This window comes from Physcomitrium patens, chromosome 4 (assembly GCF_059467195.1).
Source record: "Physcomitrium patens ecotype Gransden chromosome 4, ASM5946719v1, whole genome shotgun sequence".
NCBI lineage: Eukaryota > Viridiplantae > Streptophyta > Bryopsida > Funariales > Funariaceae > Physcomitrium > Physcomitrium patens.
In genome coordinates, this window is record NC_143413.1 from 5,363,133 (window position 1) to 5,376,281 (window position 13,149).

The 13,149-nt window shown below is 36.3% G+C and overlaps 1 protein-coding gene across 1 annotated transcript; it reads right to left on the minus strand.

Annotated features, from left to right (window-relative positions):
* Positions 1 to 10,843: 10,843 nt before the first annotated feature.
* Positions 10,844 to 12,730, minus strand: LOC112280782 (uncharacterized). The gene has a single exon (XM_024516613.2). The coding sequence runs from the start codon at positions 12,728 to 12,730 to the stop codon at positions 10,844 to 10,846; it is 1,887 nt and encodes a 628-aa protein (XP_024372381.1).
* Positions 12,731 to 13,149: the final 419 nt, after the last annotated feature.

Genomic DNA, 13,149 nt, shown 5'->3' on the forward strand with positions numbered 1-13,149 from the left:
AACATAGAATAATTTCATAAAGTCTTCTAAAGAAGCTTTATAGAAGCTTCATAGACATAGTGTCATGTTATAACACGACTATATGGTGAAAATATAAATGAAAAAGATATTATTAATATATACTCATCTTGGATGTTAAAAACAGTGTCCAATTTCAGTGCCAATATTCAGGGTCAGTTAATTTCACCCCACCAATGTCATCGAACCAAATACCCTTCTAACCAACGGGACAACCAAGATCATTTTCCAACCTTACATGGAACAAGCCTATTAGGTATATACCGGTGGAGACACCCAATATACATGATGGGGGTGCAGGAAGACTACTTCGTCGTTTCCGTTGCAGACAAGTTGGTCATTATGCCAAAGAATGTTCCAATTCCAAAGCCATTGATGATTACGCGTCAGTATGAAGGAATTACAAGCAGTCGAGGCATACTTATCAACAATGTAATGCTCCATCCAATTTCAATAAAGGTGATCAGCAGATCCAAAGCTAAGGAAAAATTGAAGAGATAAATCAAGGTCCTCAAGATTCTCCAATAAATCGGGTAGAATGAGTCCGAGCCATTCTTACCAGGAGTTGGCAAAAGAGAAAAGGACCAATTCAATATTTAGGTGAGTTTGATGTGAAGGACTAATTTGACCCAATTACAGGGACATCCAATCCAAGTCTTGGTATGGGCCTCTTACCCAGTATGAGACCTGACTTGGTTGGACAACCCAATGAGGTCTCAAATACGGAGGCTTCGGTTCCATTTCAAGCTGTCCTATTCTCTATGCCGTTTCAGGAGAAATGTCCTTTCCGTAGAAAGATCCTCTTAAAAATAGGAATTTCGGAGAAGCGCCATCAGCTGTTCCAATTCGAAGTCTAGGGCGGGAGAAAAGGAGACCACACGGAGTTAAAAGGGAGGAGAGGATAAGGAAAGGGGCATTTGGAGATCGGATTTTTGGGGTCAGAGAGCTAGCTTGAAGCTTATAGGAAAGGTGTAACATTGGATTTCATAGGATTTGGAGAACTTTGGCAATCATTGCTAAAAGTCAGTGTTTGGATTGGTGAATTGGATTTTTTGCAATAAAGTAGCGGTTGGTACTCTTGATTGTTTTGTGAAATTGGAGAAACTTCTGCGGTTGAAATTTAGAGGTGTGTAGAAGGTTGAGTATGTCGAGTACATGCAAAAGTTTGTGTTAATCTGACAGTGTCGTATTATGTGAAGTCTTGCTTGAAAATGCACCGGGTACATGGCTATGGAAGGTAAAAGAAAATTGCAACAAAAGGTCCCATTAGTTGATGACCTCAAAATTCTACTCGGATGTCGGTAGGCCTCTCCTTTTCTAATCTAATGCCAAACTTCTAGCACCAATATCTCTTTTTTCCACTGTTTGATTGCTTCCAAATTTTACTTAGACATAGGAAGTCAAGTCTTCTACTGATAAAACTAAAAATCTCTCCAATCCAATTGGCAGATTGCTAGATATCTAAGAAAACCTTAGTGGTCCTCAAAACCCTAAATCTCGAGATCTTAGCCCACAAAAACCTTCATATGTATTAATCTAGCCATTCGATTAACCTCAAATCTCCTGTACACATTCACAACAAGCATACCAATAAGTTTTTAAATTTTTACTCGTAAAAATGCTACAAAAGTCACGAAATCCAAAAATTTGTAAACCAATTTTATTTTTCAAAGATCTAAATTCATAGAGAACATCACTTACTTTGAAAATCCCTCAAAAATCCAATATTGATCCAAATGACACAAAATCACCTCTCAAAAATTTCTCCACAAGTCGGCCTCCAATTTGGTTCTCCGATCTTCCAAAGAACCCTTGAGTCGCCGTCAGAGTGAGGTTTTGTGCCTCTGCATCTGATTTCGACCCAGGTTTATAACCAGTCCTCTTCAGGTATCAACTTTCGTCTTCTTGAGGTAATTTTTACTAATTTGCACTCCTAACTCTTCCCTACATATGCCTATATCCTTTATTTTTCTAATCTACCTTGTTTTTCCTTATTTTTGGCCTTACAAAGTAAATAGAAGCATAATTTGTAAATAGGCAGCATTAGTAGCTTTAATTTTTTTACCCTTTGACTAATATCTATTTTTCCAAGATAATTTTCTACAATATTTTTGAAGTGAGATCTTCAAAACATGATATTTTTTTCACCGTTTCACTTGTTATCCATGTTACATCATGACAACGGAACAGATAGAGGATATTTGACCATTAGTGTAAAGAGGTATCAGAAGTTAGCAGATTGGGGTTGTTTAGGAGTTCTGTAATATCTAGAGATCTACCAGCTCGAATAAGGTGACTTTTGGCGTGGTAAGTCAAGGACTTCTAGGCGGCAGTTAAGATACATCAATGTGGATTAACGGCATTTTCTTACAACTTGTAAGTTAGATTGGATTGAAACTTCTTAAGCATTTAGAAGGCTTGCAAAGACACTAGTGATAGAAATTTACAACAATCGGATGGTCAGATTGAGAATTACAGCTTGTTGAAGCTCGTTGTCTAGAATTAGGGTTAAAAATAAAATAAAAATAAAAATAAAAATAATATAATAAAATAAAAAATAAAAAACTAACAAATAAAAACTGACTTTGTGCTTATAATATCTTGAAGTTATTAAAAATAGTGTTTCTAAGTACTTTGTATTGGAATTAAGCTTTGACATTGAAATCTGAAATAATTTATATTTAGATGGTTGAAATCCACTAGCCTACCTGTATACTTATAAAACATTGTTTTATCTTCCACAGCTACATGCCCGATACATTCTCAAGCAAGATAGCACGTAATACGACATAAGTGGTGAACCCAACGTAAAAGCTTGAGGTAGAAGGTATTGGATTTCGTTTATTTTCATTTTATTTTATGGAGAATGAGAATAAAAATTTTGAAGGATCTTTGGAAGGAGCTTCAAGTAGAGCTTCTGGTGGAGTTTCTTCTAAAGGACAGGGTATGTACGTAGATCCATCTATTGCTAGTATGTTTGAAGCCTTATCATTATCTATGCAGCAACAACAAAGCAATGATTGCAAAGAAGCTTTAGCAACCAAAGTTTTGCAAGCAATGGTCAATAAAATTGACCAGTTTGATGGAAGGGATATTTCAAAGTATTTAAGATGTTATGTTTGAGAAATGGAATTAAATCAGGTTTTTTGAGAAGAAGATGGTTGAATTATTTGGACTAGCCACTATACCGGAGATAAGAGAACATATTACCTCAATTATGGAGAATTATGGAAATTCGTAGGAGATTTTTTCACATGCATTAAAAGACGAATATTTATTAGAGGATATTGATCGTGTTATTAAGAAACTATTTATAGAATGGATTGAGCAGCCTAATAAGAATTTACAAGCAACAGAGCTACTAAGAGAATTTGAGAGGTAGTATTTTCAATTATCGAAGGTAGAAAAATTGACATTAGAACCGAAGAAGGTTGAATTATTTCTTCAAGCTGCTGATGGAGAATTACAAGGAAAATTGGAGTTGCTTCTTAAAGACAAAGAAGAAGATGAAGGATTGACAACAAAGTAGAAAAATGTTGAAAATATGGTGGATTTGCTTGCAAAAAGAAAAATGAGGAAAGATAGGAGTAATATTCTAAAAGCAATACAAGCACCTAAAATTCCAGTACATACAATACGACCAAAAATGCCTACTGTTCAACCTTCAAGATCTTTATCAAAGAAAGGAGAGATGGAGATTGAAGAAATTACACGTGGAATGCGAGATCTTCAAATCAAATTGGCAAGACTTGAAGAAAATACTTCTACAAATAATTTGAAGAATGTTTCAAAATAAGGGTATATACAAAGATGTATCTAGTCTGATGATGCTTCACATACTAGGAAGGATTACAATGAATTTAATAATATGATACAGCAAGGAGTTATTTGTTGGAAAGATGGAAAGATTGTATTAAAGGATACAAAGGATCTCCTTCAAACCAATTTTGGCAAAAGAGGTATGAGAGCATTGGTTCAAGATTACTTAACAAAACATGGAGTAGCATCATGAGAGAGTACAAGTTATGGTACTAGAGTAGATGATGACTTTAGTGGAAGTATACAAACTAGTGAATTTTAGGCTTTTGCCATTTCCACAATGCAAAAAGGAAAAATACCTCTAGAAGTGTTATTGAAGACTGCAGCTATAATACAAGGTGCAACAGGTTGGGAAGATCCTGTTGAGTCTCTTTCAGTTCATGCATATATTGCTAAGAGCCAACATGAAGCTTTGATGGAAGAAAAGAGATGAAATTTTTTTGATGATACAAGAGAAGGAAATTCTTCTAAGAGTCAGACTCGAGGAAATGAGGCTTGTGAGGCGGTTTCATAAGAATTGCCTATAAAGGATACTTCAACATTATTGGAAGAAAAAACAAAGGAGACAAAAAGTAAAGATAAATCAATTGCTTATAAGCTACTTTCTGATATTGAAGCGACAACAAATTTAAAAGGAGTGTTGAAAGAACGTATATTAAATGCTAAGGTGGAATTCACATTGAAAGAGATTTTGGGAATTGCAAAGATGGAGTTTCATGATGTTATCATTAACAGCATTAAGCAAAAGAGGCAATTAATGGACAAAGCCAGAATAAGTCATGCTATTGATGCATGATTATATAAAGATGAAGAAGAGGTTGATAATGATTATAAGCAATCAACAAATAAAAAGAATAGATATAATCAATGAGTACGTTTTGAAGATTATAGTGATAAGAAAATGGAAGCTTTAAGCCATTATACTCGAAAACATTGGACAATGGCACCTATTGAAGTATTGGTGAAAGTAGGAGATATAGAAGAATCAATTATTGCTTTAGTTGACCATGGTTCTAAAATAAATCTTATGTCTAAGAATCTTTATAAGAAGTAAAAATGGTCAATTGATATGGAACATGGATGGGCAATACGAGCAGCTAATAATACACAAGGCAAATTATATGGAGCTTATCCAGATGTCAAAATTCGGATTGGAGATGTTGCAACAGAACAACATTTCTTTGTTCAAGATACAACGTCTTATCCATTGATTTTAGGACAATCTTATATTATAGCAAGACGGATGGAAACAAAAGTACTTGACGATGGTTTTGCTTATGCAAGCATATATAATGAAGATGGAAGGAAAGCTATATAATTTTTGGCAATACCTCCTAATCATGAACGGAATCGAGATAGGTTAAGGGAGAAACTATTGCCAAGGGTTGTTGAAAGATTTAATGATTTTGGACAAGTACCACTATAAAGTGAGATTATGGAGGTACAAAAGAAGAGGTATTCTTGTGAGATGAAGGTATCTTTGATGCAAGTTTTATTGGTATTTTTGAGAATGGAAATATTATGTATAAGAAAGTTGATGATTTTAAAAGAAAAGAAAGGAAAAGATTATATAGTATTGAAAAGGAATTATGCAAATTAGGGACATTAGAAGATGATGAGAAGATTTTAGGTATTTATGAAGAAAATGGATTGGAGGATTCTTTAGAATTAATTACATCTATTAGATTAGGGGATAATGATAAGATTGTGGAAATTCATTTGAGGGAGGTTTATTCTATATTTGAATTTTTTCAAGCACTAGAAGTTATTGTAGAGATAAAATATAAAACAGTAGATAAAAAGGTAAAACTTGTTGTCAGACCTTTACTAGAAGATTTTAAGGAATATATGGAAGAAGCATCAAAAGAAGAGAGTTTAAGAGATCCAAAAAAGATTAGACATCAGTTTACAAAGGAGACTTTTGAAAAATTGAAGATTGGATGTGATGGTTCCTTATTTCCAACAAAAATTGAATATTTTAAAAAAGTGCTTGTGGATCGAGGTAAATCATTTATCTTTGGGTCTCGTGAAATAGGATGTGTAGATCCTAATATTGTTGCTCCTATGGTTATCTTTACCTTGGAACTTAAGACCAATTCCTATGTCGAGGGCACATTTACCTAAATTGGTAGAATTATTGAAAGAAAAGATGCAAATGAAAGTTTTAGAGCCTTCTTTTGCTCCATATTCTAGTCGTTGGTTTACGGTGCCTAAGAAAAATGGATTGTTATGTTTTATTTAAGATATACAGCCAATAAATGCAGTAACTATAAAAAATGAAGGTATAGGACCTTTAGTAGACGAGTTTATAAAAGCGTTTGCGAAAAGGGCAATTTATTCAATGGGTGATTTATATTCGAGTTATGATCAATTTCAACTTACACATGGGAGTAGAGATCTAACAACAATGAGAATGCCACTTGGATTACTTAAAATGTATACTCTCTCTCAGAGTGCTACTAACTCAGTTGCATACATGATGAATAGGATGAACAAGGTATTAAGAGACTTAATTCCTAAAAAAACTATGCCCTTTTTAGATGATGTTCCTATCAAAGGATGTAAAGAAGAAAAAAAAGATGAAATTTTAGATGAAAGGGGGTGTCACAAATATGTCGTTAATCATATACAAGATTGTGAAAAGATTTTAACTCGACTTGAAGAAGTTCATCTTATATTTTCAAGAGTAAAATCTATATTTAGAGTACAGGAAGTTCTTATTGTTGGATATTTGTGTGGATTTTATGGGAGAAAGCCAGATCGAAGCAAAGTTGATGCAATTGGAAGAATGAAAGATTCATGTGATTCTTTAACAGAAGTACGCAAGTTTTTAGGAGCTTGTGTATTTTATCATATATGAATTCCTCATTATACTTATGTAGCGGATCCATTATATGAATTATTACGTAAAGATTATCAATTTAAATGGAAAAGAAAGCATACTGAAGCAATGTAGAAGCTAAAGGTGTTATTGGTGATACTTCCAATTTTAAGAAAAATTGATTATGACTGAAATAGATAAGTAATTCTTACTGTGGATACTAGTCCTATTGCTATTGGATGGGCTAAAGGTCAAGATGATTCAAGTGGAAATAGATTTACAGTTTGATTTAGAGCTAAAGTTTTAAGTACTCGTCAACGTGCATATTTGCAAGTCAAAAGAGAACTTTGGGGAGTTGTTTCGGCTATGAAAGCTGAAAAGGATTATTTGATTGGTGTAGCAGTAGTAATTGAAATGGATTGCTTGCCATTACTTGGAATGATTACTAATTGTTCAACGTCGGATATTACAATATTAAGATGGATTGCTTATATTAAGTCATTAAATCTAGAATTTAAGCATATTACTGGAAAAGATAATTTAGTAGCAGACATGCTATCTCGAGGAAGATATGAAAGAGAAGACGAAATGGTTGAAGACATTGATGATGTTGGGTCAAAATTCTATTCAATATCAAATCTTAACTTAGAAGATAAGCTATTTCTTGAAGAATTTTATGAAGGAGAATTACTGAATATTAGTCATTACTTGAATACCTTGACTAAGCAAAAAAATTGGTCTACAAAAAAATTTAAACAAATAAGAAAAAAAACATATGGATTTTTGTTTCAAGAAGGACTCTTATGGAAGAGACCAAAGAAAGGAATTGGAATGCTACAAAGAGTGATAGGTAATAAGGAAGAGAAACAAAAATTATTAAAGGGGTTTCATAATAGTTTATGGGCAGGACATAGAGGAATTTGGACTATTTTTGCTAAACTTAAGGAACGATATTGGTGGAAAAATATGTATCGAGATGTGCTCTTATTTGTAGAATCATGTGAAATTTGTTAAGCGTATTCTAATATACAACATCAAGATGGTCTTCATCCTATATATCTTCTAGCTATTCATTTTAAATGGGTTGTTGATTTGGTTATTATGCCAATCGATTTATGGCAAATGAAATATTTAGACTTAGCTCGCAAAGATTTATCAAATCAAGTAGAAGGAAGAGCATTGAGAACAAAAACTATAGAAGGAATTTGTAGATTTTTGCTTGAAGATGTTATTTGCCACTACGGATGTGTAGGAAAAATCACTGCAGATCGTGGAGAATTAAATACATAAGAAGCTTGTGAATTCTTTGAAAGATGTGGAATTAAACTATCATTGACTACTGCTTATGATCCTGAAGGAAATATAAAAAGTGAACATGGATATTATTAATATTTAGTCAACTTGGATGTTAAAAACAGTGTCCAATTTTAGTGCCAATATTCAGGATCAATTAATGTCACTCCACCAATGTCATCAAATCAAGTACCCTCCTAACGAACAGGACAACCAAGATCATTTTCCAACCCTACATGGAATAAGCCTATTAGGTATATAGCAGTGGAGACACCCAATATGCATGATGGGGGTGCACGAAGACCACTTTGTCATTTCCGTTGTAGACAGATTGATCATTATACCAAAGAATGTTCCAATTCCAAAGCCACTGATGATTACGCGCCAATATGAAGGAATTAGAAGCAGTGGAGGCATACTTATTAGGAATGTAATGTTCCATCCAATTTTAATAAATGAAATCAGTAGATCCAAAGCTAAGGAAAAATTGAGGAGATAAATCAAGGTCCTCAAGATTCTCCGATAAATCAAGTGAAATGAGTCCAAGCCGTTCTTACCAAGAGTCAGCAAAAGAGAAAAAGACCAATTCAATATTCAGGTGAGTCTGATGTGAAGGGCCAATTTGATCCAATTACGGGGACATCCCATCCAAGTCTTGGTATGGGCCTCTTATCCAGTATGAGAGATGACTTGGTTGGGCAACCCAATGAGGTCTCAAATACGGAGGCTTCGGTTCCATTTCAAGCTGTTCTATTCTCTATGCCATTTCAGGGGAAATGTCCTTTCCTTGAAAAGATCCTCTTAGAAACAGGAATTCCGGAGAAGCGTCGTCGGCTGTTCCAATTCGAAGTTCAGGGCGGGAGAAAAGGAGACCACACAGAGTTAAAAGGGAGGAGATGATAAGGAAAGGGGCATTTGGAGATCGGATTTTTGGGGTCGGAGAGGTAGCTTCAAGCTTGTTCGAAAGGTATAGAATTGGATTTCATAGGGTTTGGGAGAACTTTGGCAATTGTTGTTGAAAGTTAATGTTTGTATTGGTGAATTGGATTTTTTGCAATAAAGTAACAGTTGGTACTCTTGATTGTTTTGAGAAATTGGAGAAACTTCTGCGGTTGAAATTTAGAGATGTCTAGAGGATTGAGTATGTCGAGTGCATGCAAAAGTTTGTGTTAATCTGACAAAACAGATAGAGGATATTTGACCATTAGTATAAAGAGGTATCGAAAGTTAGCAGATTAGGGTTGTTTAGGATTTCTGTAATATCTAGAGATCTATCAACTAAAATAAGGTGACTTTTGGCGTGATAAGTCGAGGACTTTTAGGTGGCAGTCAAGATACATCAATGTGGATTAACGGCATTTTCTTGCAACCTGTAAGTTAGATTGGATTAAAACTTCTTGAGCATTTAAAAGGCTTGTAAAGACACAAGTAGTAGAAATTTACAACAATCGGACATTCAGATTGAGAATTACAACTTGCTGAAGCTCGCTGTTTAGAGTTAGGATTAAAAATAAAATAATAAATAATAAAAGACTTTGTACTTATAATATCTTGAAGTTATTAAAAATAGTGTTTCTAAGTAATTTGTATTGGGATTAAGCTTTTACATTGAAATCCGAAATATTTTATATTTAGATGGTTGAAACCCACTAGCCTACTTGGATACTTGTAAAATATTGTTTTATCTTCTACAACCCGGTGCGTTTTCAAGCAAGATAGCACGTAATACGACAATAGTTTTGACTTTAGATGTGTTTGTAGGTTAGAAACTTGGCCAAAAAGCTAACCATGTATTGATAGCTTGTAGAACAAGCCAACTACGTGGTGCATACATAGATAACTTGCCTTGCAAGATGAGACATGTGGCTAACAAAGTCAATACATGTTGGAGGTCCTATAGGACATCGCCATGTAGCTCTTAGTTAGATAGTATATATGGAGGCAAGAGTGAAGCCTTTTTCACTCTTGTCAACGCCTTCTAGTCTTAGTCTTGTTTCAAGAGTTTCTAGTCTTCTTGTTTTTGGCAATAACCATTCTAGATAATATTATACCACCTTTTGAGTAACTTTTTACTTCTCTTCAGTGATAGAAGAGTGTATTGAGGATTCTCTTTCTTCGAGATTCATGTCCTTGACATTAAGCCTCAAAAGTTAAAGTATCTTTTGAGGTTCTTGTTGCAAAATAATTCTTGACTTCAAAGTATTTATTATGATGTCTTTACATAATATCTAAAAATATCCTATAAAATAAGAAAGAGATTGATCTTTAATTTTTTTTATACTAGTGTTGTTACAAAAAAAAAGAATATATTTTGACTTTAAAAATTACATGATATAAGACCAAATTGGAAATTTTTGTTTGAAATTCTAGCACAAAAATAAGTAAATGTAGACAGGTTATTATTTTAGTGTAGATTAAAAAAATTGCTAGTATTTATAAACAAAGAATAATTTTAAAAATATGTGATCTGATTTAGGAATTCATTTTTTCTTCCATGAAAATATATAAAATAGAACCTGATTTTTTTTAACTAGTTAAGATATTTTTAATATTATAGTTTCAATAATTCTATTTTTATAATTTAATTATACTTTTACCAACTTCATCATATTTCAAGATTTTATTTTTAATAAGGATTCAAGTAACATGAAAAATATGTATGTTTTTGGAGTAACTTTAATTTTCTTCATATAATTTAATAATTTTCTTTTAGTATTATATATATATAGATTCAGCCTAGATTCTTGCACCAAAACCCTGGTTTCACCATTCAAGGATAGTCGAAGAATTGCTGTATCAGACGGTCACGATAGCTAAAATTGGCATCGCACCGCATACACATACAAACCTCTCCAGGAGCAATTCAGCTACAAAAGCCAAGCCCTAAATGCTTTAATTTTGATATCGAACAGGTATCCTCAGGCTAGTCGACTCCCCAGTCCTACTCTTGATCCCTGCTCTCAGTTCTATGTTGCTGCCACCGAAGTACAATGAGAAATCGAATTTGGGCTTGTTGTTCATGTTAAACTTTGGGAGGGTAACCACGAACTGTCCTTCTTTCGTAACAGTGGTGTCCTGTACATATCTCGGATTCTTCTGATCGGTGCTGTACAAATCAAACAAAATTTTGTCCTGGTCCGAAGATAAGGGAACGTACTCCTTCGTTACAACGTGGCTGACTTTTATCCGGTCCCCTTTAGTAACGAATTTGTCGAATCGCCTACAATACTTCTTCCCGTCCTTGAAAATCTTGAAGTCCTCACGATCGCCGGGTTCAAAAGGCAAGCTTACACTGGTACCGTAAGTCTTCCTGAGGACACGCTCCACAATAACTTCAGGCTTGCGTGCCAATAACACTGCACCTTGGATGATGGCGCTTCCAGGATTAGGGGGGGAGATGATGTTCTCCACATGGGCGAACCTGCTTCGGATCCTTCTCATGAGGTATTTGGAGCCTGCAAATCCACCGACGACAAACATCGCCTTGACGCCGAGCGCTTGTCTTAACTGCGCGTCAATCAACTGAAGAATATCTTCCACCACGGGGTCGAATATGGACTTCAAATCCCTCTCGGTGAGTTCAACCACTGACGTGTCCACCGTGCGACCGCGTTGCTTCTCAAAGGCCTCCCACTTTTTGGATAATTGGAGATGCAGATCAATCGACTTTGATGAACTTGTACCCTCGTCTTCGCCGAAGGTGCACTTGATATCTTCCCAATCCTTGAGCAGACGCGTCTTGTAGGAGGGGCAGTCGCGGCGCAAAAACTCGTCCAGGCACGGCACCTTGTTAGACAAGAGCCGCATGAAAGCTTTATCCACAAATGTACCACCGCAAAGACCACCTGAGCTTTCCGTGAGTTCTCGCACCTCATAATTTTCGCCGCTCCCTAAGAGCTCTTGACACACAATGTCGACCGTCCCACCACCTATGTCTACCACCAGAACCTTATCCTTCGTAAACAGGGACATGCTCTTGCTGTCTGCGCGCAAAATTTCATGGCAGTAGAAAGAAGCTGCCTCGGGCTCCAGCACCACTTTCACGGCCTCGGCTCCTCCGGCTGCCTCAGACACGAGCCCCGCATCCACCATGCACGCCTTCATTTGCTGCTTGGCATAATCGTCCCAGATTGATGGCACCGACACGCACCATTGCACTGAGTCTTGAACAAATGCAGCATCCCCGTCGTGGTTCTTTATCTTCTCCAAAACGTGCCCACCAATACGTTTCAAGTAATCTGCGATGACTTGGTTCACCGTCAGCGGGTACGGTATGCTACTTCTCAACTCGGGATCGTTTAGGTCTCCCTTCAATAGTAGCTTGAACCTCGATAGGTAATGTCCATCTTGTGTAGCAACTCCGGGCTTTTTGTCCGACAAATGATCCGATCTAGCGCGGTGACCCCAAGACATGCACTCTAAGGGTCCCCTGATCCTCTGGTAGTACAATCCTGTCAGATTTTTGCAGTAAAACCTCCCGGAAGAATCGCACGGCCACTCATAGTTGACATAGACGCTCTGATCATTACCTACTACTTTGGTGTATGCGTAACCTGAGTAGGTTGTCCCAAAATCTAATCCCACCACCCATCTTATTGGGTTTTTGGGTCTTGTCTTGGTGCGTGATACTGACGAATCTACTTTCATTACATTTTGGGAGTCACGTGCGGGACCTCCAGCGGCACGATCTGTTGTGCTTTGCACAATCTCGGGAATACCATTGCCCCAATCCTTCTCGTCACTAGTGGACGGTTGGGAGCATTTACATAGGAGGCACATTTAGAATCTGAGAAGATGACCTGACAACAAATTGAAAGCACACAGTCGTCTGAACGCAGGAATCTGAGGTCTCGGTTGGCAAATGAATTGGTCGCTCCACTGTTTCGTAGCGAACATATAACCAACTGTGAACAAGTCACGACACTCAACGCAACTACCGACCAGCTTGGATCTCAATCTTTCTGGGGGGTCTCACGAAGACCTGCATCAGCGACTAGATGAACGCTCAGACAATAGAGCATGGTTGCATAGCTGGCGCCACACATCCTTCACGACACAAATCAGGTGCAAATCCAGGGAAAACGAAACCCACACAAGTAGCGTCTCGCATACAAAAAGCTAATGCGCCTCAATGCCGCTGCAATACCGACATGAGACGTGCACAGGTCAGTGAAGCCCAAAGGCATCCACCCTCAAAA

Bases quoted from the DNA above. Each gene is read 5' to 3' on its own strand.
- LOC112280782 (XM_024516613.2), bottom strand. From the start codon at position 12,730: ATGTGCCTCCTATGTAAATGCTCCCAACCGTCCACTAGTGACGAGAAG.